The 27030-nt window shown below is 32.6% G+C and overlaps 1 protein-coding gene across 1 annotated transcript; it reads left to right on the top strand.

Moving 5' to 3' along the window:
• The first annotated feature begins 64 nt into the window (after positions 1–64).
• LOC132739312 (protein FAM227A-like) lies at positions 65–27030 on the top strand. The gene is given in 17 exon segments (XM_060726998.1): positions 65–257; positions 2656–2832; positions 3555–3608; positions 3869–3939; positions 4208–4243; positions 4555–4632; positions 4634–4669; positions 5032–5094; positions 7360–7500; positions 11939–12065; positions 12227–12331; positions 13023–13250; positions 13370–13593; positions 15768–15925; positions 17201–17278; positions 21723–21870; positions 26363–27030. Coding segments are annotated over 17 exon segments (1923 nt in total). The 5' UTR covers positions 65–136; the 3' UTR covers positions 26441–27030.

Raw genomic sequence — 27030 nt, 5'->3', positions numbered from 1 at the left:
AGTGGAAAGTAAAAAGTGGTAAATATGAAAGTTCTTGCTTTGATATTAAGACGGGATAACGTGACGTATTATACAGGGTTTCACGCACCTGCCAACCGATGGAAAAACGCCCAATGACTCTGATGAAAGCGTCAAAATGGCGGGGATCAATCGCGTTGGATCCCCAATGGATCTTATAGACGAAAGTTTTGAACAATCGAAGGAGAAACTTGAACAGAAAAAGAAGTCACTTATAATAGAGCAACGTGCAAAGTCTCGTATCCTTCAGTAAATTATTAGAGACGTTTAAACGACCTCTACATTCTCGTTGCTAAGGGTTTAGGGAACATGTAGGGTCAGTTCGTCCCATGGTCAACTCGTCCCGAGTCTTGTGACTTGATCTTCTTGCTCTTGATCTGTATACGTTGTGACGTCAAAGACATTGTTTACACCGGCCTTTGCAATTATCAAGCGGCTTAGGGCAAGATGATACCCTCTCTAATGATTTTTGCGATTGAACTGGATGTGTCCTTAAGGGTGTTTACATTATTTATCAAAATGTCTGGTGGTAGAGAGTTCCATTCTTTCACAGTTTTTGGGAAAAAGTATACTTTAACACATCAGTACGCGACTGGATACGTTACGTAAGAAATGTTGACTATGTTGGTTCTTGGTAGATCTTTTACTATGTTGTAAAATGTTTACAGTGTCTATTCTAGGAGGGGCGATGGGGGGATTCACCCCTATTTTTGAGAATTCACCCCTATTTTATGAGAGGAAGGGGGAAAATTTTACATAGACAAAGAAGGAAAAAGATCAACAAATGTAATAAATTCTCACTTTTCGATAAAAATCCCCCCTGTTTTTCGAATCCTAGAATAGACACTGGTTTATATTTATATGTGCTTGTTTGTTTACACCATTATTCATTAATATGAGTCTATTTTGTTGTCTTCATTCCTTAAGGGATGGTAGATTTAGTTCTTTCAAAAGTGTTGACATAGTACCAGGTTCATAGTTATAATTTGATGTTATAAATCTAACTGCTCTCTTTTGAACACTTTCTAATTTTCTTGCTAGTAAGTTTGATGCGGGGTCCCAAGCTGCACTACAATTTTCTAAAATGGTCTAATAAGTCCCTTTATATGCTTGCTAATTTTAACTTCTAGTGGGCAAGTTGATAGATTTTTTTCAAAGTCCCAGAGTTTTTGTATGCTTTTGTTTACAGATTTCTTCCAATGTTTTCCCAGTGCAAGCTTACTTCTTATATGGACACAAGATATTTTAAATAGATTGTAGAAAATTCCAGTTTGTCCCTTGTAATGTATATTTGTAAGAAATTATTTTCCTTTTTCTAGTTAGAGTCATCATGTTGCATTTTACCGGTTGAAACCTCATACCCCAAGTAGTTGCCCACTGTCCTAGCTTGTTAATGTCCTCTTGTAAAATTTCGCAGTCTTTTTCACTTAATATTTCTCTGACTTGAGTTACAATTGGTCAATTTTGACATATTTTAGTCATGCATCTAAACAACTATGTTTTAGTGACATGCCCATCCAAGGGTATATAGTGAGAGAACAGTTTAAAGTCAAAATAAGTTTACATTTTGCCATAATAACTTGTAGGGGCAATATGAACAGTAATTTTTCTCACTTAATTGGGAAGAGGCCTTGGCAGTTTTCCCAAATATCTGAACTTAACCCTGCTTTTTTACTTCCCAAATTAGCAATTTTAGCAGACTTCCCGAAAGTTAGAAAAAAGTGTCAGACATTCGGTCTGACAAACCATGAAAATCTGTCAGACCGAAATGAAATTAATAAAAATCAAAGGAAAACTAATGTGTTTGTATTTCTAAGCCACTTGTCGCTTTTAATTTTTTCGCTGTAAAAATAGGTACATTTCATACAGCGCATTTTCACCTCCTCCCTGTGATACACCAACGATACACGGTCCTGCTTCCATTTTTCATTAAATTTTGTCTCAGGTCTAGTCCTTTCATCCTTTTACTGCTGTTCTGCACCCTCCTCTGATGTCGATTTTTGTTTTTTCCCAGGTTTGGCACCTTAAACGACTCCATTTTGTAAAAATGCGTCTTTGATAAAAGCCGAACGGTCAGACCGATCCAGAATGAAAAAATTGACGGACCTAATTAAAATTTATCAGACATGTACTCCGGGAAGTCTGTTTTAGCGTTAATTTTTCCCAAAATCAAGAGGCTAAGGCCTCGTGCCAATTAAGTGAGTAAATCCACTGGTTTGAACCATTTAAATACATTAAAATCATATAATTAATGTCTTATTGAATATTGGTAAAATAGAATAATGTGTGTATGTTTTTTGCAATTCTTATAACATTGTTAAGTTTGCAAGCATTCAAGCAAATACAAATTGACTTTTTTCTCAACAATGAAACTGGATGATGACCCATAAAATAATGGTATTGTATCTCAATTTGGCATAAAATCAAATGGACTGTTTCTGAATTGCCTCTTTTTTCCTTTTGCAAACAATTTTCCACTCTTTATGGGCCCCTGCCACCATTGCCCTAAAAGTAAAAAAAGCTGCTGGACTATAAAACATGTACATGATTACTAAATAATCATTTGCTTATATTACTGCAATATCAAAGAAAATGAAAAATAAGACAAAGTGAATTTATCCTTTACATAAACATTAGCATTTTTGATTGGCTCTATCGAAGAAGTGAATAAGAAGATAAGTAAATTAGACAGAAAGTTACAGAGGTACACCCAGCTTGTAGTGGAGAGTAGGGCTTCAGATAATCAGGAAGAACAACTTCTTCGTAGTGACAGACCAAGAAGTTCTGTAGGAAGAGCGATTATAGAAAGGAAAGGTTACAAATTAAACAAGTTCTTATTAGATCTGTTATTATCAATAAATTATCTATTTATAAGTTACATGTAGAATATGGCCCAAATTGACATTTAGAGACATCATAGTCCTTATCAAATACCGGGTACGTTATTATCTTTAAATAATCCATAAATTACATGGAGAATAAAGCCCAAATTGACATTTCAGAGGCATCATGCATTCTTTTGGTATATGCATTTTCAACAGACTTTTTCACTTGAAAAAGGTCTTCAGCATGAATAACACTCAGTTCAGAAAACTGGAACAGCTTCTATCTGAGTGTGTTGATACTATAATGCAATTCTTATTTTGCAATGATTTATATAACAGTTTACTATATTCCAATGGAACATGCTCTAAGCCATTAAACAATCTTTTTGTGCATATTTTATTAAGTTTTGAATAAGAATTTTTTTGAGAATAAATAGGTGAATGTTGGGTGGCAAACAGCTGGTTCTAAACAGTTTCTTCAGTGTTCATCTCCTTTTACATTTTGTACATGTGCAATTCTCAAAGGATCAAACCTTCACATGATGACTGCCATTAAGTACTTCCCTGGCACATATTACTGGAATTATATGATTTGATCATTTTTGACAGACATATAGCCCATTGTGTGTGTTTCTTTTATATACATGCACTTGTTTCATTATGTTTTTAAACAGTACTTGTATCTGAACAATGAATTCATATTTTTGTCAGAGAGAGAACAGAAAGAATTAAACAGATTTGCAGGATACTACACCCTTAAGCAGAGTGAGTAATTTATTCTATGTTTGGAAAATTGAAATTAATATTATATCACATTAGTTGTAGTTGATATGTTTTGATATATTAAAGTAGTTTTAATATTGACTTTAAACATATATGAACCACATAATTAAATGTGAAATATAAATATGTTTTTAGTTGAAAAGAATGACTGTATTACCTTTTTGAGCAATATTTAATTCACTTAACTATTTCAATGATATTTTGATTATGGTAGGTAACGTTATGATTTCTTATTGTTGCAGCATTTTTACCTGGAAGAAGTGAAAGAGTGAAAAACATATCAAAGATAAGTTTATCTCCAAGTAAAACACAGGTAGGTGTTCACAAAAACCTACAACAAAAAAACAACTCAATCTTATAAAAAAAAATAGTGAGGATGCGTGATAAAAGTACTTTTTTATGGTGGAATATTTTCACAGATGAGATAAAAGATATGACTTCTTGAAATTTGTGTTATTGGAATGCTTTTTTACTTACATTAAAAGAATAAATTTGCATCATTTTGAACATTATGATAAATAAAAGGACAATAATCTATTAATCCTAAAATGACTAATGCCATTTATTTTGTTTTATTTCAGGCCAAAAAAGATACAGGCAAACCAAAGTTTGTTGAGGTATGTAAAATGAAAATAAAAGAAGAGTCACTATCTATATATGTATTACATAGAAGTTTGTTTAGCGATGATTAAGTTTTGTAAAAGTTTTAAAAATCTGAAAACATACATTTATGATCATAAAAGATACAATGTTCTTGATACCAAACAAGATGTATTACCACAAGTAACATGTACTTGACAGGTACAAGATCAATTTCAGAAAGCTAAGAAACATGCATTTTAGATTATGATTGAAAATTGATTTTTATTCCTGAAAATAGAGGTTTTAAGAGAGGTGTTTGAGTTGATTTATTATTGTAATATTGTAGTTACATCAATATCCGGGTTATGACCCTACAGAACTATCAGATCTACCTGATGAAATACCTGCCAGAGAAATGCTGAAGAAAAGCAGCGTCTGCAACCATGGACCTTGGTAGAAAAGTAAGTATTAAATCAAATCTGCTGAAAGAGAAACCATTTAACCAGGGATCTTAGTGGAAAATGAAGTATTAAAGCAATCCACCAAAAAATGTAACATGCGCCTTTGTAGAAAAGAACAAGTAAAGCTCATTAGAATTCATTAAAGTTGAAGTATGAAGTGAAATATTGTTTCTTTGCTTCTCAAGCAAATTAAGGGGTTATTTGGTTTTAAAAAGTTATATTTAGAATAAGGTTATGTCATAGGAAATGGAAACTTCATTACTCTTTAAGAACACTTACCATTTCATTAAGAAAAAAATAGAAAGTTTTAATTCATTTTACTTGTAATTTGTTTATTATGTATATTGACTAATACATTTCAGCCCCAGTATCGTCCTGACTTTGAACAATGGTTTTATTCTCCAATGTCCCAAGCTGTGTTTCAGGTACCAGTATATAATGTTTTACATGTGAGCCACACCAGGACAAAACCAACATAGTGCGTTTGCGACCAACATGGATCAAGATCATAGACCAGTCTGCCCATCCGCCCAGTCTGTTCGCTTACCAACCCTATTACAAGTAGAGAAACTGATAGGGAACAGCATTGATCCTGATCAGACTGCGGGGATGCGCAGGCTGGTCTGGATCTATGCTGGTCGCAAACGCACTATGTTAGTTTTGTCGTGACGCGGCTCATATGTCTTTTCAGCTTATGCCAAATCTTTTGTATACACAGAGTGGAGTAGCCTTGACATGGTGAAAATAAATCTAATTGTACTTCCTATTGGAAAAGTTAGCAATCATTAATACATTTATTTCAATAGAAAAGTAACAGTGTACCCTTGCATTTAATAACATTTTAATAGAAATAGTGGACAACTTTAAAACAATTTTTAAGATCTTATTTAAAATTTTTTGCTATGTTGCAAAACAGTTTTTATTTACATTTTCCTCAAATAGGAAATACAGTGTTTTCTTATCTCTGTATACAAATAATAGACTGTACAACTGTTGTCTGTAGTTTACCAAGTTTTGATATCATGTAACCAAACTCGTCAATAAATTTAATAGCTGCCTTTTATATGTTAAAGCGATGTCACATGCGTTTTTTTATATTATTATTTTGGTTAGATTTGGTAATGGGACTGATACCTTTAATGATTTTTTATTGTTGGTCATTGCTTATTTAAAGTTTAGATATTGTTTAATTTGGATAAAATTAATAATGTCCATGGCATTGGGATAAACTATTTCAAGCTTGTCAGCTCTGTCTATATATAAATAAGATACATGGTGTCGGATTCCTGGCCTAATTTGATATTGACTAAAGGTTCCCGTCATGTCACAGTATAAACCAAGTACTACTATATAGTTCAAGGTAATGACATACTCATGCTGTTACGTTTCCCCTTATAATTTCAACAACTGCACAAATCGAAACATAGCAATTTTTTGGTTATTCTTAAAGTATGCTGTGCACAGCTGACCGTTAATTTGCAGCCATTATTCGCTTGTTTCCAACTTGTACATCATAAATATATGCAGTAATCATATACAAACACATTGATAGATTTTGTGGATTGGAAAACAAGTAGGCATGACTTATTTAAAATCCTTTCAAGTACAGTAATCTTGAAAAATACATTTACAATTCATGCATGTTTAAGAAGTTTTTTTATTTGATTATGTATGTAAATAGGTGTACCGACATAATCTCCTTCGGACAAAATCCCCTTCGCATACCCGGACAAAATCAACTCCATAGATGGACATAATCCAATTCATGTTTTTGCAAGGCTGGACAAAATCCCCTTACCTACCCGGACAAAATCCCCTTGCTTCATAGGTTTCTAATGTATTATTATGCTCCATAAAGAAAGGCATTTTGTCTGACATTATGTAAATCACATGAAATATATTTACTTCACTTTTAGTTTGAGTATGAAATGAAATTTGTGAATAATCTTATTTATCCGCAGCAAAGTTATGGGTTTCAGTTTTTGTTCAATTGCTTGACAAATTTATGTATTATGTTAATGTGATATGTAGAACAAAAAACAACTATAGGTTACATGAATAATCTTTTCTGTCTGTCATTATGCATGCTTTAATAAATCCACCTAGATTGAGAGACAAGAATAAACATTTTGTAAATAGATGAAGTTTGGTGATGCTTGAGATGAGGAGAGATGTAAAATATAAACACACACACTCATTAATATAAAGCTGCATAAAAACCATAGTGACTTGCTAATTTAAGAAATAATATATCCCAAACAGTGATTTTTTGCTCAATTAAATCATGGTTTGGAGTTTGAATGAAAGGAATTATATCAACTTTGCCCTTGTGATATGATGATTTGCATTCTAACAACATACAGTGATTTTATGAAGCGATGAAATCACTGATTTGGATATAATATTCCGATTCTAACACAACATAAACAAATAAATGCTGCTGATCCTGATATTAAGCTAAATTGCGCATGATTAGTTTCCGTACTTATTTTCAGTCTTCCGCATTTTTAATGGTCACCTCACATGTTTAACGATTAAGTCACATGTCTAAATATAGAATGTCAACAGTGATTTAATTGCATAATAACACACACTTACACTTCTTCTATGTTCAATAGGGAAAAATGCGGGTCGTGTTAGATTTGTTAATATTAATATAAATAACTGTTTATATACATGTATGTTTTCAGGACATATTTTGGTACCTATTCCTAGAGAAGTTTCAGGCCAGTAAGAATGCTCAAATCAAATTGTTTAACAGAACTGCCTTTAATTATGTGAAGCTAATGTGGTATGTCAAAAACCCTGCCTACAGAGATGTATTCTTTAAGGTAATTATAAAAACATGTATATATTTATTTTGTTGAGCATTTGAACAACTAGTTTAAGTGTTTTATGACTTTTTAGCTTGAATATTCGATAAAAATAAGTAGAGCTATTTTAGTCACCCCTGTGTCGGTGTCGGCATAACCACTTATGTTAAAGTTTTTAGTAACACCTCAAATATTTATAAAGTCCATTGATAAATGGCTTTGAAACTTTGCACCTAACCACCATCATACCCACACCTGTACACAGAAGAAGGTAACTCTATCAAGCATTCTGACAGGATTATGTCCCTTTTTCGACCTAGAATTTACATATCACATCAGATATTCTTATATTCCATTGACATCTGGCTTTGAAACATGTTAAAATTTTATACATTTCTTTGATGGAATAATAGGACTCTCTCCAAGGCCTATAGCTGTAACATGGATTTAAAGAAAAATTTGGCCCTTTTGTTTACTTAGATAATTTTACATTATCAAGGCTCTTTTACTATCAGGCATTAAGAATAGTCGAGCATGTTGTTCTACCGACAGCTCTTGTTTATTTTAAAAGACAAAACCTATTATTATGCCCCCACTTCGAAGAAGAGGGGGTATATTGCTGTGCACTTGTCGGTCCGTCCTGTCCGTCGGTCTGTCCGGTCCGTAGACCAAATGGTTTCCGAGTGATAACTAAAGAACCCTTAGGCCTAGGAACATCAAACTCGGTATGGTGATTGGTCATGACCAGTAGATGACCCATATTGATTTTGAGGTCAAGGGTCAAAGGTCAAGGTCACATTGACCTTGTAGGTAAAAACAGTTTCCGATCAATAATTAAAGAATGCTTAGGCCTAGGAACTTCAAACTTGGTAAGATGATTGGTCATGACCAGCAGATGACCCCTATTGATATTGGGGTCAAGGGGTCAAAGGTCAAGATCACATTAACCTTGTAGGTAAAAACGGTTTCTGATCAATAACTAAAGAATGCTTAGGCGTAGGAATTTTTAAACTTGGTATGATGATTGGTCATGACCAGCATATGACCCCTATTGATTTTGGGGTCAAAGGTCAAGGTCACATTGACCTTGTAGGTAAAAATGGTTTCTGATCAATAACTAAAGAACCCTTAGGCCTAGGAACTTCAAACTTGGTATGATGATTGGTCATGACCAGTAGATGACTACTTTTGATTTTGGGGTCAAGGGGTCAATGTCATAGTGACCTTGTACTTAATGACCGTTTCTGACCAATAACTCGTCAACTCAAGTTGCCTTGGTTGATATTTTTATGTGCTTTTGGTATACACATTTGAAGATCTTGTGTAATATATTGTGTAATATAAGAACTTGGCTGTCATTAATGAGGCCTATGTGAGTCATAAAATTTATGTATATATTATTTGGTAAGATTTTTAATAACTTTAATTGCTGCACACAACCTATGGGGTCACAATAATTATTACCTTGTGACTATTCATGACCAGTAGATACTAGATAACCCTTATTAATTGCTTGTTCACTGGGTCAGAAGTCATGCATAATAACCTGATCACATAACAAATTGGCTGCCGATAGGGGGCATACATGTTTTACAAACATATCTTGTTTATAATTTAGTATAAACTATCCTAGAGTCATTAGTTTTGACGCCCTTAAGCTGTTTAACTAGTGCATTTCTTTATATTGAACCTGATCATTAAATAATATACAATATAAAGTAACTATGGCATGTTGTTAATCACTGCAAACCATTTTTATGTTTGTTAAAATTCAAAATCAGTTAAGTTTTGTACTTAACTAAACAGACTGTGGAGGCATCCATTGTTGTTTACAGTCATATGAAATGACGCCTTTTCATTGGGTGGTTATTTTAAAAGGATATTTCACTGTAATGAAGTATGAACAGCAAAAGAAGTTTTTAAATGAGCAAACCTGCAATGTAACAACATCGTGAAAACTTAAAATTATAATATATTTCATATAAAACTATCCATTATTTAGGAATGTCATACACCCTGGCAGTGGTCTTATTAGGTGCACCTGTCTCTTTAACCTTGAATGTATTTACCATTAATCTTGATGAATAGCATCTGTATTTGGCTTAAAGGGCTGAAAAATATATCTAAAATGAATGCTGTTGTAAAGATATGTATATGTTTATTTGAAAAATGATTTTTTTCTTTCTTTTTTTAAACTTTATATACAATAATTAATCCATTATGAATTTTACTCAGTATCAATTAAAAACCAATTAACGTTTTCAAACAATATAAGCTGTACACCTTATGATACAGTGAATATTAAGGACACTTTGCAAAGTTTTGGTCACATGACACTCATTAGACATTTTAAAATGGAGGATAGAAACAGAAAAGGGCAGGTCAAGATTTCACAAAGGCTATATTTGCAAAATTATGGCTTGCATAAACTTCAATTGAATTTGCATTAGTAAAAAGATGAAAAAATACAGTACATATGATAAAGGTGAAGTATTTTCAGTGAAATATCTCTGTCTTTCCACATGTTTTAGTTATACGTTGTAAATACATGCTTGCAGTGCAGTCAGCAAATTATGACGTCATACGAGGTCGTTTTCATCATTTTTTAGGTCAAAACAAAAATGGCGTCAAAATAGATGAGCGTCAAAACACATGACCCGACGATACATATAATTTTTAGCTCAACTATTCCTAGAAAAGTGGACTGTGATACCATAATATCAATGTAATAGTTTAGGTGTTTCATATCATTATAATTACTGAAACTATTAATGTGAACATTCACACATGACTTTGAGATTACAAATAACATAACTACCATTCTTGTTGCATATATAGATTCGCCCCTTGTCTGTTCATCTGTCACGTTACTGTATCTTGTTATGCAACTGTCAAGTTGTCTGTCTGTAGACTGACAATACAGTAGAGTATGGTAAAATCCATGGACACATTTCTAGTTACTTTATTATTTCCCTTTGTAAATTCTCGCAATATACAGACTATTGTTTACTGTTTGACAGCTTTTTTTAGCTCACCTGTTTGTCAAGGTGATAGCTCGGATGAGTTCGAACATGGGTCATCTCGGATGAAAAAGTAGGTCACCGGAGCTAAAAATAGAAAAACCTTGTGAACACTCTAGTGGTCACATTTTTTAACCAATCTTCATCAAACTTGGTCAGATTGCTTGTCTAGTCAATTGTTTGGATGAGTTCGAACATGGGTCATCTCTGATGAAAAACTAGGTCACCAGAGCTAAAAAAAGAAAAACCTTGTGAACACTCTAGTGGTCACAGTTTTGACCCAATCATCATCAAACTTTGTCAGGATGCTTGTTTAGATAATAGCTCGTATGAGTTCGAATATGGGTCATCTCGGATGAAAAACAAGGTCACCGGAGCTATAAATAGAAAAACCTTGTTAACACTCTAGCGGTCACATTTTTGCATCAATCATCATCAAACTTGGTCAGGATGCTTATCTAGTTGATAGCTTGAATGAGTTTGAACATGGGTCATCTCGGATGAAAAAGTAGGTCACCCGAGCTAAAAATAGAAAAACCTTGTAAACACTCTAGCGGTCACATTTTTGCATCAATCATCATCAAACTTGGTCAAGATGCTTGTCTAGGTGATAGCTCGGATGAGTTTGAACATGGGTCATCTTGGATGAAAAAGTAGGTCACCGGAGCTAAAAATAGAAAAACCTTGTTAACACTCTAGTGGTCACATTTTTGCATCAATTGTCATTAAACTTGGTCAGGAAACTTGTCTAGGTCATTGCTGGGAATAAATCGAACATGGGACATCTCGGATGAAAAACTAGGTCACAGGAGCTAAAAATAGAAAAATCTTGTTAACACTCTAGTGGCTACTGTTGTGATCCAAATATTCTGTTAATTGGTCTGAAAGTTTGTTTTGATGATTTCTAAGTCAAGATCGAACATGGGTCATCTTGGATGAAAAACTAAGTCACACCGCCCAAATATGGAAAAACCTTGTTAACATTCTAGTGGTCACATTTTCGACTCAATTATCATCAAACTTGGTCAGGATGCTTGTCTAGGTAATTGCTTGGATGAGTTCGAAATCGCATGTGAAACTAGGTCACAGGAGCTAAAAATAGAAAAATCTTGTTAACACTCTAGTTGCTACTGTTTTGATCCAAGTATCCTCGAAATTGGTCTGAAAGTTTGTTTTGATGATTTCTAGGTCAAGTTTGAATATGTGTCACCTGGGTAAAAAACTAGGTCGCACTGCTCAAATATGGATAATCCTTGTTAATACTGTAGTGGTTTCATTTTTGACTCACCTGTCATGAGACTTGGTCAGAATGCTTGTCTAGGTAATTGTTTGGATGAGTTTGATAAGTCAGGTGAGCGATCTAGGGCCATCATGACCCTCTTGTTTATATTTTCATCCATTATTTAAAAAAACAACTATGATTAAAATTGTTCTAGGATTATCCAAGTCTAATATCTCAGGCAGTATATGCAGCATATTGTCACTGTTTCCCGGATTCTTATCGTCAATTTGGGGAAGATTTCAAAGAAGACCTAGCAAGTTTAGTGTATGGATGGATAGCAGGTACGGTTATATGTATAATCTCATCTTAATTATTTCTACTGTTTGAATAAATAATTATTTTGATTTATTGTATATTTATCACTTATATTTAGATAAAGGGAGATGAGACAAATATATTTTATGTATAGAAGTTGATATGTTACAGTATTTTATACTTGAAGGTATAAAGCCAGCACCAAGGATATGGTTGAAATGGAACATGGAGAAACTAGAACCTCCAAACATCAAAATGAGGGAGGAAATAATGAATGCCACAAAGAAAAAATGTATGCTATTTTTGTATGAAGAATGAAAAGACATTTAATTTTAGTCAAAAAAATAGAAGAATGACATTTACAGAAAATGTCTTTCAAATCATGATAAATTTTCTTAACAAAAAATATACAAATATAAGAATCTAACTCTGGCTGCTGGAACAGACCGGAATATCTTGCTATAGGGTAACTGTTTATGGCGGTAACAGTTACCCTCAAGCTAGACATTTCTGGCTGTACTGGCAGCCGTTGTTTAATTTTTCTTCTTGGATATTACATCAATTGTATTTTGGAAAGAAATAATGAAAACTACTATTTTCATTTAGGACTTGTTTCTTATAGTAGCATATGAATTTACAACTTCAATCATATTTACAAAATGACAACATCCTAAGAACACAATTCATTCTTAAAATGTGTGTGGGAATGACATCAATTAAAACAGGCAACTTGTCTTACATTGGGGGTGTAAGGCAGGTTTTTCTAGCACCAGTGTAAACAGTAGATAATCCTGTCTGATATGCAAGAATGATATTTTATTGCCTTAAGCAACCAAGGATCACCTATACAGTTGTTAAAACTTTGTTTATAAAAGACTTATTCCAGGGTAAATTGGAATATTTTGAAAAACAAAATATTTGACTACATTTTCTTGTAGTATTTTGAATCATGTTTGTAGAGATATTTCTACTTTATGTTCCAGCATCAACATCAGTTAACTTTGACTTCTTGGATTCTCTCATCTCCAGTAACATCAGTAGATATGCCTCATCAGCATCTCTGTCTCAGACAGCCTCCAATCTGTCGGCCCACTCTAGACGTACAAGAGGTAGGAGAAAGGGCAAGATGTCCAAGGACAGTTCGGACAAACGAAGTGGGTCAAGTAAAGTACCATCATCATCAGCGTCCTCTTCATCACATGATGGCAAATGTAAGTTAACTTTTCTTCTACATTTACTTACCGGTACAAGTATTCTTTGTTTTCCACTTTACAGATTAACAATCTTTCTAACACAATAATGGTTTGTTTTGTTTGTTTTTTTAAAATAGTAGCAGAGATTGCTGAAGTTAAACCAATTACCAGCAGTCCTCACAAACGAGGAAAACAGCCAAAACCTGTAGATCCACGTAAACTGGTAGAGGCATTGACTCCTATAAGGGAGACAACTTTTGAAGAGTATGATGATTCACAGCGAGATAAGATGGAGAGCCAATCAGAGCAAGTCATCAAAATGATGGCCGCAGCTCACAAGGAACCAAAACCTAAGGAGGAGGTATGGTATAATTCTATAAAATATTCTCATGTATTCTATTTTACCTTAGTTAACTTGCAGATCAGTTACTTTCACACAAAAAACCTACTTTGAATTAAAATAAAATCAATATCTCATGCATGGAAAGGTCTGCACAGCTTCTTTACTTATACTATTTAATATGATTTCGTTTTCCACATCAGCAAACACAACTTCAGTTTTTGGCCGGGTTGCACTGGTGCAAACCCGGGTTATAGTATGGTTAATGTTGGGCGGCTGGCGGGTGGGTGGGGAAAAAACTTTCGTAACAGTTTTCTCAGCAACTAATTATCACAGCCTCTTGATATTTGGTATACAGAATCAACACATGATCCCATACTGTGGGATACGATTTCAGGTCTGTCACTCATCCACTTCCTGTTTGCCGACTTAGTTAAATTTTTAACATTAATGGTCAATAGTAGGAAATTTTCGTAACAGTTTTCTCAGCAACTAATTATCACAGCCTCTTGATATTTGGTATACAGAATCAACACATGATCCCATAATGTGGGATACGATTTCAGGTCTGTCACTCATCCACTTCCTGTTTGCCGACTTAGTTAAATTTTTAACATTAATGGTCAATAGTAGGAAATTTTCGTAACAGTTTTCTCAGCAACTAATTATCACAGCCTCTTGATATTTGGTATACAGAATCAACACATGATCCCATACTGTGGGATACGATTTCAGGTCTGTCACTCATCCACTTCCTGTTTGCCGACTTAGTTTAAATTTTTAACATTAATGGTCAATAGTAGGAAATTTTCGTAACAGTTTTCTCAGCAACTAATTATCACAGCCTCTTGATATTTGGTATACAGAATCAACACATGATCCCATAATGTGGGATACGATTTCAGGTCTGTCACTCATCCACTTCCTGTTTGCCGACTTAGTTAAATTTTTAACATTAATGGTCAATAGTAGGAAATTTTCGTAACAGTTTTCTCAGCAACTAATTATCACAGCCTCTTGATATTTGGTATACAGAATCAACACATGATCCCATACTGTGGGATACGATTTCAGGTCTGTCACTCATCCACTTCCTGTTTGCCGACTTAGTTAAATTTTTAACATTAATGGTCAATAGTAGGAAATTTTCGTAACAGTTTTCTCAGCAACTAATTATCACAGCCTCTTGATATTTGGTATACAGAATCAACACATGATACCATACTGTGGGATACGATTTCAGGTCTGTCACTCATCCACTTCCTGTTTGCCGACTTAGTTAAATTTTTAACATTAATGGTCAATAGTAGGAAATTTTCGTAACAGTTTTCTCAGCAACTAATTATCACAGCCTCTTGATATTTGGTATACAGAATCAATACATGATCCCATACTGTGGGATTCGATTTCAGGTATGTCACTCATCCACTTCCTGTTTGCCGACTTAGTTAAATTTCCTACATTAATGGTCAATAGTAAGAAATTTTCGTAACAGTTTTCTCAGCAACTACTTATCACAGCCTCTTGATATTTGGCACAAGGCATTAACATATGGTCCCATACCGTGGGAGATGATTTCAGGTCTGTCGCTCATCCACTTCCTGTTTGCCGACTTAGTTAAATTTTCTACATTAATGGTCAATAGTAGGAAATTTTCGTAACTGTTTTCTTGGCAACTACTTATCACAGCCTTTTGATATTTGGTATACAGCATCAACACATGGTCCCATACTGTGAGATTCAATTTCAGGTCTGTCACTCATTCACTTCCTGTTTGCCGACTTAGTTTGATTTTCAGCATTAAATTTTGACATAATTAATGATCAATAGATAGAAGGAAATTTTCGTAACAGTTTTCTCAGCAGCTACTTACCACAGCCTCTTGATATGTGGCTCACAGCATTGACATGACTGTGGTCCCATATGTGGGATTCCATTTCAGGTCTGATGCTCATTCTTTTCCGGTTTACCAACTAAGTTAAATTTTCAACATCAATGGTCAGACAGTGGTAGAAAATTTAAGTAACATCACAGAGGTTTTTTTTATAGTTAAGACATTTAAATGTATTTTATCTCTGGTTTCTGAATGTTCATAGACATAATGTTTTGCATAAAAATTATTTGTTATGCATTAAGTGTTTTCGTATTCAGTAAGATATCATCACAAAGATAAGAATGTTATCATTTGTTTTCAGTCCCATCCGGCATGTAAAGGGGCAGACACTACCAAGTCATTGTACAACTTGTACGGACAGAGCCCCCTAGTGGCTCATTTTCTACGTGTGAAAAATCTTACACGAGATGCTGGACAAGTGTTCCTGGTACAGAGAACAGAGGAACAAAATTTACCTCCATATCCTTTTATATATTATATTGTTATTTCTTGTGAATGTTATTGAATGATTTCTTGTTATATTGATTTATTTTATGCTTTCCAGTGTTTTACTGTAATTTATCAGATGATTATATTCTGATAAACCACTAGTGAAATTTATAAAATATAATTTATACTGTAGCCAGACTATATCTGAAAAGAATATCATAACTAAATGGAATAACATGCAAAAATAAATGCCATCATATGTAAATTTTGCTTCTATAGGAACAGCAAGTTGTAAAAAATGTTACAAAATTACAGAAATTTAACAGAACTATATTTCAAAATTGATGATGTGACCTCGTTATGTGTTGACATAAAGGATAATGCACAACATTACATGGCAAAATCAGTAAAAAATACTTAAAATCACTAAATAAATATGAAATAAAAAGAAAATTTATTTGTTTTACATAAAAAATTGAAATATATTTCATTTGTGAACACCAGCTATTCTATTTTCACTCTTGGCTATGCCACTCATGAAAATATTGCATCTGGTGTTCACTCGGTGAAATATATTTCAATCTTACATGCAAAACAAACAAACAAATATCCTCTATATCTAAAAACATTTCATGATACATTATAAAGTGTGCTCTCAATCAACATTGTAGTAAAGTGTTTAAAAGTTCATTGTTGTTCTGTATATGATGCTGACATGAATAAACATATGAGCCGCGTCACGACAAAACCAACATAGTGCGTTTGCGACCAGCATGGATCTGCGCAGTCTGATCAGGATCCATGCTGCTCGCTATCAGTTTCTCTACTTGTAAAAGAGTTGGTTAGCGAACAGCATGGATCCTGATCAGACTGCGCGGATGCGCAGGCTGGTCTGGATCCATGCTGGTCGCAAACGCACTATGTTGGTTTTGTTGTGACGCGGCTCATATATGTTGTTGTTGTTGTAGAAAGTTTATTCATGATTAATTATCGAACATATGTGCTATGTACTTGAAAAAGAAAAAACTATCCAGGTTTTGTGCTTGCTTATACATGTATTTTAAAAAAGAATTTTTATTTGCATATGACCATGATCACATCTTTATTATCACACCTAACTAATAAAATATTTTTTTTTGAAAGCTACTTGATGACAGTTATCTAGAAAATTATGTTGAGCTAAAGTTGTGATTGCAAATATGAGAGTGAATAAGAACATATTGTTTACATGAGGTCACCACCTTGAAAGACAAACAGTAACTTCAGTAAGGTTTTATAATATTGAAATTCCTTGACTGTTGTCACATTAGGTGCCCCTACATACAAAGATGTGATACGAGAAAGTTTCAAGAAAGTTAGAGATCAGGAGAAACAATATCAGGAGTAAGTATTTTGTACTTACATATACTATACAAGTACTTCATATTTGTTGAGAATTTTTTTTTTGCCATAATACAGAACTTAAGCTTGCCAAAGTAGCTGAATATTTAGGTAGCTTGTAAGATGGTTATGACTACAAATATAGAGTGTAAATTGCTTTTATCTTGGTTTGGGAAATAATGTGTAAAGGCAGTATGTAGGAGGTTGGTTGTATATTTACAAAAAGATTTACTATTACCATTAGTGATGGAATTTCTTTTGCATTCATTTTTGATAAATTCTGTAATTTTCAATCTAGAGCAAATGTACACATATCTGTATTGCGATGTAAATGTATAGAAGAAGACTACAATATTCTATAATTTCATTTGAAAAATACAATTTTCTGATGTTAGTATTTCTTATTGCATTTACTTTAAAAACTTACTTAAAGAAGAGAATTACATCCTAATTATATATCAACATCATACATATTATTCCTATATTTAACAGTACATTAAGGAATTAATATGGTTGGTCTGAATTAAGAAGAAATAAGATACATTTCCTTATTTAACCGTTAGGTGGATCAGCCTCAGAGATATGACCAAAAATAGGTTCAAAATTTCTGTTAAAAGCCTACAAAAAATTTTAAGTAGGTTAATTAAGAAATAATATATCCAAAACAGTGATTTTATCGCTCAATAACATCACTATTTGGAGTTCTGATGAGAGGAATTATATCATGAGGGCACTAAGCCCGAGTGATATAATGATGCACATACGATGAACTGTGATGAACAGTGATAAAATCACTGTTTTAGATTAATTATTTCAATTCTAACACAACATCAACAAATAAATGCTGCCGTACCTGATAGTAACCTATATTGCGTCTGATTTGTTTCTGTACTTATTTTCAGCGCATCACATTTTTAGTGGTTACGTCACGTGTAAAATGATTACGTCACATGTCTAAATATAGAACGTCAAACTGTGATTTTATTGCATAATAACACACACTTTCGGTTCTTCTATGTTCAATGGGGAAAAATGCGGGTCGTGTTAGAATGTTCCTTCAAGTATAATGTTTGAAATACATATTTTTGTATTGGATACCAATTGTGGGCATTTTTTTGTAGTTTTGAACAACATTAAACCAACTAGAACATTTTTTCCAAGTTTATTATTACACTAATTAGTTTGTAAATTAGGTATTTTTCAGAAATACATGTCTGTAGGAAAAGGAATAAGTTAGGATTTACTGTCTATAATGAATCAGTATCTGATATAATACAAAAAAACAACAATAATGTCAATAAATCACATATAGTATATATTATAGTAATTGTCAAATGAATCAAAGGTTACCCGAAGCTCATTATGCTGATTATATTTGGAAAAAAAAATACTAGAAGAAGAAATTATATATCCAGAATCTGATGTAAATAATATATTAAGTTTACATGTAATTCTCATTTAACATATCAATCATATACAAGTCAACAGAACACCATCCTTGAATAAAACAAGAAAATCAAGATTCGAAGTGAATTCTTTTCTGCAAAATAAAATTCTGCAAAATTTAGAGAAGTTTGTATTCAAAACAAACAAGAATATTTATATCAGTGCTACTCTCAAATCACCCTGTGTAAAACATTACAGCTGCTGATAGTTTTGTATCTATATGTTAAGTACTTTAATTGTATTTTGATGGGCTTCTCCTACATAGAGTTTGTCATAATTGGCAGAGCAAGTAATACAAATTGGGCGCCATAGACCATGTGACTTATTAAATTGGACTTCTGATTGGCTGCAATCTGCAGATAATTTGTGAATTTGGTAAGATCCGCTATCACAAACATAGACAGAGCCTTCTCTACTTGCTGTCAAACCATATACTTGTGTTAAGTTTTCATTTTCATACGTGGCAACCAGTTTACCATCAACAGTCATTTTGATGACAGCATCTTTCATCAGGTCTACCATAAATAATGACCTACCATCCAAACTTAGGGTCATTTTTGAAATCCTGAACATTTTCCCCATGAAGTTACATTGAATTGACCTTAGAACCACCCCATCTATATCAAGCTCTTGAATTTTACCAGGCGAAGAGGATCTTGTCTGGAACATTGTGACAATGAAATGATTATCATTGCAAACAACATCCCAGCAAGGCATTTCAGTCTCAATCTTTTGATGTAGATTATTTATTGTACCTGACCGGGACAGGGACATGAAACTGAGTTCACTGACATTGATACAAGCTACAACAAGTTTGTTGTTGCTCACCTTACTGACACAGATTGGGTTATTGATGGGCATCACTGATATTATCTTATTTGTTCTTAAATCAATAGATTTGATTGAACAATTTCTACCATCACAAACTATAAGAAAATTTTCAGGGTATAAACAAATATTCCATATTGCACAGTCAAGAAGTTCATTCTCTGCTTTAACATTTATCTCTTGTGCCACCCTTTTCTGAAGGTCCTGTTCCTTTTCACCTTTGCCAACAATTTTTCCAAAGTCCTTTTCATCAAGAGTGCTCATCTTTGTACCTGGTTCAAACCTGTATTCTTCTACCACATTCTTTTTATTCATTTCTTGAAGCTTTCTTTCAAAGTCTTTTAAATTTCTTCTTGCTCTTTTTAGAGTCATGAAGAGTTTGCATCTTTGTTTTGCATCATTTTGATACTTTATTTGATTCTTTAATGTCTCTGTCTCAGACTTCAAATTTTCATAGAGTACTGAAATAACTTTGAGCCTTTTTCTGTCATTTTGTGCCTTTTCCTCAACCTGAATTTTCAGGATGTTTATCTTCTCTTTAATCATTTCAGTAATATTGTCAGCATTATTTTCAATGGCCAAATCTGTGTCATCTCTTATCTGTTCAATGACCTGTTCATTTCGATCAATATCATCATGTATCCCTCTCAGTTTTCTGTCCATTTTTTCAAGATCCTGCACAACATCCTTAAGTTCTTGTCCATTTTCAATATCTTTTACGAGTTCTGGAACATGATTCAAACTTTTGCAGTTTTTATGGCTTACATCCTTGCAGAGTTTGCATGCAAACTTGTCACATCTGTGACAGTAGAATTTGATGAGTTCATCATCATGAATATCACACTGCTCCAGGCACACATCTTTTGGCATATCACTGTTTTCCAGCTGCTTGTGACCACTGATGTACTTTTTATGAAACTTCAAACAGTTTTGACAGAAGTATTTCACACAGTCTATACAATAACCAGTAGCTGTTTCATCCTTTCCCTCACTGTGACAGTCTTCACAGTACATTTCAACAAGTTCTTCAGAATCCTGGACTTCTGATTCATGTAGGGATTGTTCAAAGTCAGAGCCTTGATTTGTAGAAGTTGTCATAGAATTTCTTACGTCTGATTCCATAATCCTAGTGATCCTTATTGAAGAACTAAAATCTGAAGAACTTGAGTGATCCATGTTTGATTCAAAGTCTTAGAATAAATTTTATTTACTCAGTCTTGATGATAGTAATGTATATACATTTGTAAAATGTGTCTATTTCTGCCCCACCTACCGTCACAAAAAGTAGCTACTAAAAGTTTGAACTCATTATCTAATTTTCAAAATTACATTCAGCAAATGATAACGGTTGATAAGATAAAGGCTTATGACAAGGGCGTCATGTGACCTGTTATCTTATTTACCTGTATAAAATTACTTTAATGTACATAGTATGATACTGATTCATTTTCAGTATTTGAAATGATAAAAATTAGCCAAGTTTTAAAACATAGAAAAGGTCAAATTATCATAAAATTATCGAAGTTAGATTGATAAAAAAGCATTTAGTGACATGAAGGGACAATTAAGGTTCATAGATTATGTCAATGTATCTATTCTGAATGTTGCACTCATTTTCCTTTACATACAAAAGTGTAAAATAACCCTACAAAGATGAGTAACAAAGTTAGCCAAGAGAAATTAAATAAATTTACCAGTACACATTGTTAAAAACAGAATTGTGGTTTCAAAAAGTAATTTTCATTTTTTTCTATCAAAGAAGAAAAATATAAACCACATGGAATAATTATTCACAATGGGTTAAATCTTATTTGAGATGATAATATATGGTCATTGTCCAAGGCCTATAACATTATCGTGACTTTTTGACAGAATAACAGCCTTTTTTCAACTTTGAAAATTCGACATATCCAGGCTCTTATTTTACTTATCAAACACTTGGGCTAGTGGAGCACCCTGTCCTACCAACTGCACTACACTTGGGCTAGTGGAGCACCCTGTCCTACCAACTGCACTACACTTGGGCTAGTGGAGCACCCTGTCCTACCAACTGCACTTGTTTCACATTCATTTCTGTAATTTAAGATCATCCAGAATTATTACACTATTATTATTATGTGCTTATTATGTGCTTATTTATTTTAGTATACGTCTTATCATTGAATATTATTAGGATGTATGATAGAGCTCAGAAGGACAGTTTAACATTTAGCAGACGACAGAGACATATGCTACAGGATCATTTAAGGAAGCAGACGTCACTTCTTAATCAACCAAATGAGGTGAAGCGACTTAGTGACCTACTTATGCTGGAGTTCAGGGTGAGTCTGATTCTGTACCTTTTATATAGCTATATATAGGACATGTTTTTATTATCATAAGCATTCTGATTGTATAAAGTAACATTATGGTTAAATCAGATAACACAAATATATTTGTGAAGAAAATGGAAAATCCCACCAATGTTAGACCTTAAATCATGGTATTAGGGTGAAAATAATTTTGTTTCTGTTGTTCACAAGCTGCCACTTGCTGGATAAAAGCCATTGGTTGGAATTCAATATTTTAATAACCTTGAAATTTAGAATAACCTTTTCTTATCATTACTTCAAATTAGTCATGACTGTAAATGGAAAACATTCAAAACTTTAATTATTCTGCTGTTCTTTTGCCTTTACCTTTCAAATGTTTCCTTACTGTCATTTGGAAATTCATCAGTATCTGACAAGTTAGACGTTACTAATATGTATTGACTACAAGTGGAACTAATTGTACTGCGCTACGAGATATTGTGCTATTTTGTGTCTGGGCAATATCTTGTTTAGATTCTGACCCTGATTGAAAATATCTCAGAATCTTGCTTTGGCACATCAATATATTTTGACTCATTGACTACATGAACATATTAATAATATTTTAACATGCTTGAAGATAACTTGGATCATATTATGGTCCACATTATTGATTATTAATTTATGAGGTTATTAAGTCAAAGGTCAGTGTCAAAGTGACACTTGTTTACAGTCCTTTATATCTTTAAGTCATTTTTTTTTATTTTCACATTTTTTGCATGTTAACATTGTTCATGTTTTGGCATGTTGAGCTGTTGTTTTATCGAAGTAACAGTTATATGAACTCTTTACCACAAAATATTCAACTCTTCCATTTTTTTATCTTAACTTTTACATGTACATAATGTTAACATTCGTTGACTTCTGATAAATTTTGTTTTTAAATACAGATAATCATGGGGAAATTATCTTAAATCATATTTATCTATCATGTACATTATATTTTATATTAGTATAATATTATATTGACATTTTGTAATAAAATAGCATACGTCTCTGTCAAAAGCTTTTGTGACGGGCATATTTTGAGACTCCTGGCTCTTTTTCTCATGTTTTATAATGAAGTAAAGATTGCTGGCTTGATTTTATCATTTATACAAAATCAGTTGTATAAAATGATGTCTAATTAAATTATAATTCAATCTTTTTATTTTTATGAACATCAATTTTTTTCGTGAATTTTGCCTGTTAGATAATAATTTTTTGGAGATGCCTGTATTTGCACCTGTATTTTGAATAAGTCACTAAGTTAGCAACAAAATAAATGATAATAATCAGTCGTATATTATGTATGACATTTGTTAATCATTAAAGGATGCTATAATAGTGGATGGTAAGTTAAAATACCAGAAATTTTATAATATTGTTGATATAGTTTATCTATCTTGTAAATTTGTAGAATTGTTCACCATATTGTTAGATGTGCACAAAGATGTTTGATATACCAGTGTAGGATACACAGCTTCTATATGATCATGATGATATACCAGTGTAGCATACACAGCTTCTATATGATAATGATGATATACCAGTGTAGGATACACAGCTTCTATATGATCATGATGATATACCAGTGTAGCATACACAGCTTCTATATGATAATGATGATATACCAGTGTAGGATACACAGCTTCTATATGATCATGATGATATACCAGTGTAGCATACACAGCTTCTATATGATAATGATGATATACCAGTGTAGGATACACAGCTTCTATATGATCATGATGATATACCAGTGTAGGATACACAGCTTCTATATGATAATGATGATATACCAGTGTAGGATACACAGCTTCTATATGATCATGATGATATACAAGTGTAGGATACACAGCTTCTATATGATCATGATGATATACCAGTGTAGCATACACAGCTTCTATATGATCATGATGATATACCAGTGTAGCATACACAGCTTCTGTATGATCATGATGATATACCAGTGTAGCATACACAGCTTCTGTATGATCATGATGATATACCAGTGTAGGATACACAGCTTCTATATGATCATGATGATATACCAGTGTAGCATACACAGCTTCTGTATGATCATTATATACCAGTGTAGCATACACAGCTTCTATATGATCATGATGATATACCAGTGTAGCATACACAGCTTCTGTATGATCATTATATACCAGTGTAGCATACACAGCTTCTATATGATCATGATGATATACCAGTGTAGCATACACAGCTTCTATATGATCATGATGATATACCAGTGTAGGATACACAGCTTCTATATGATCATGATGATATACCAGTGTAGGATACACAGCTTCTATATGATCATGATGATATACCAGTGTAGGATACACAGCTTCTATATGATCATGATGATATACCAGTGTAGGATACACAGCTTCTATATGATCATGATGATATACCAGTGTAGGATACACAGCTTCTATATGATCATGATGATATACCAGTGTAGGATACACAGCTTCTATATGATCATGATCATTAATACAATATATAATATCTCTCCTTGCTTCAGCACCACATACTGTACAGCTTTAATATACTTTATAGTTTCAGAATAAGGCACCCATTGTAACATTTATAGGTTGTTTTATCATGTATATGTACAGTAATCTTATCCTGTTATCGTCATCCATGTCTGCTTCATGATGTCCGAGATGAAATATTTTGTGTTGAAAATATTTTTTATTCTGTCTTTCTTATAAATGAAAAGATTTGCTTCAAAGTTCAAACATTTGTTCCTTACCATCCCTCATTTTTGACAAGGTTCATAACTCTGACCCCTATTTTCATGAATTACTCCCCTTTTGACCATAGAATTCCTTATCATCTTGATGTTTGACAAAGTCCATAACTCTGACATCTATATTTCAAGAATTACTCCCCTTTGAACATGGAATTCCTAATCATCCCTCATATATGACAAGATTCATAATTCTGACCCCTATATTTTATTTAAGAATTACTCCCCCTTTTAACATACAATATCTAATTGTCTTCATAAGAGTATACGACAAGGTACATTACTCTGACACTTATATTTCAGGCATTTCTCCCTGTTTAAACATAGAATTTCTTAACAACCCTCCTATATATGATCCATTACTCTGTTTCATGAATTTATCCAGCTTTAAAGTTTCTCATTCTTCATTACAGAAGTTTCTGATGATGTTTTAATTGTATGTAGATGTATTTAGTGTGATATGAAATATCTAAAATTTAGATTAACTTTCACACTTAGTTTAATAAGCAATATATTTATATAGTGTGGACCTTTAATAAGCAATTTTTTCTTGTGTTTCTATCTCATTTCGATACTATCCAGTATAGAAATAGTTGAGTGTGCCGTCTTCTAGAATTTGTCTGTTAAGATGGAATGATAGGAAGATGCTAGACTATAAGTCATGAATAAAGAGTGAATTAATTAATTTATGATAAGCTGTTTCTAAGCATTCTAACTTTGTTGTTATTATATAGCTCTGTCTATTATTATTATATAATGTTATATGATACAAAAAGAAAGTAAGCTTATTCTTATGAGTCAACTATGGATATATTCATGACATTAATATTGTCATAATTACATGTGTGTCAAAATAGAAAATGAGACTTAAATTTATCAGTTATATATCATATGCTTGTTTGTTTTCTCCCAGCTTGATGTTGTACCATGGTCATTGCAGTATTGTGGATTATCATTATATGCCTTACATGTATATATCAAGGAATTAACCTAATTCAAAAACACCATGCTTTATAGATGTAGTGATTTAATTTTGCTTACAAAGCTTGTGTCATCATTCAGATACATTTTTTTTTAATTTTAATAATGTGTATTATTATCATAATGTTTTAGCTTTGTTTATTATAAGAAAGAAATATTTGCCAGTTTACTTTTATTCACTAGATGTGTTAAGAGTCCCAATGCTTAATAATTTTATTTATGTTTAAGTTATAAAGATGTATTACATGTTATATGGCTCAGTGTAATTGGTTATAAGTTTATATAACCCAAGTTACTGAACAAGGATAACATAGCAAATGGCCATATAATCTGTCAAAAATGTTTATAATGAAATCATAATAGTTCATATTGAAATAAAAATTAATTTGTAATAAATTTGAAGCAGCTGTGTATAAAGATGATATTAATGTGATTATGATGAAATGAAAATGCACGATACATTTAAAAAGCAGTTATATACCATATATGATAATAGTTGTATAATTCTAAATGGAAGAAAAATTGTGATAGTTTTACCTTCAGTATGAAACTGGATTTAAAACTTGGAAAACCTTTCCCTGAATACACTTCTGATTGTTATCAATAAATATATCCTTTTTAAGAAGGAACAAATAGGTTGGGAAGTAAGAAGGGGGGGGGGAGTATAATTGTATAGGATGGATGAGGGGGAGAGAACTCATTCTATACATTATCTATGCTAAATTTCATGTGCAGTATGATAAGAAAGATGCAGATTGTAAGGATTCTGTTGTGTTAGTTAACAGAACATTAGAGAGAGTGAAAAATATGTGATTTAATGAACACTCTATTACAATGATAGGTAAAATAGTTGATAATTCTGGTTTGTGTTATCTTTTAATTTTATTTACAGTTTTGAAAGAAGCCATTTGTTAAGGAAATGGATATTAATTTTCAGTGTGCTGTTGTAAAATAATGTATGATTTGATTTAGGATTTTATAGTAATAAAGTCACAAAGACCTGTAAGTCTAAGTGATAAAGTCGAAACTTTTGAATGACAGATCATTAGTTTACTACAGCACAAGTAAAATTGATTTCTATTTCAGTTCTAACATGCCAATAGAAATAGAATTTATAATGATGTGTTGAACTTAATTGAGCAAAGACGTAATTTTCATGATGTCATTTGGTTTATTGACATCACATGGCAAAACAAACTTTACTTTCCTTATTCTTTGCATTAATATGTAATAATATAGGCTGTTTCTCAATCTGTTTGATAAGGAAGTTGTGTGTATCATGTTAGAATTTACAGTTAATTTAAAGTTTTAAATCTTTATTTTAGAAATTATTAAAAGGAAAGAAACACAATCATGTTTTTCTCATTTTGTGTTATCTTTTGGATCCTTTCCTGCTAAAAGAA

Source organism: Ruditapes philippinarum, unplaced genomic scaffold, assembly GCF_026571515.1.
Source record: "Ruditapes philippinarum isolate M1 unplaced genomic scaffold, ASM2657151v2 ctg157_1_1_1_1, whole genome shotgun sequence".
Lineage (NCBI taxonomy): Eukaryota > Metazoa > Mollusca > Bivalvia > Venerida > Veneridae > Ruditapes > Ruditapes philippinarum.
Note: the sequence above shows the minus strand (reverse complement) of the source record. Positions and strands in the feature narration are given on the sequence as shown.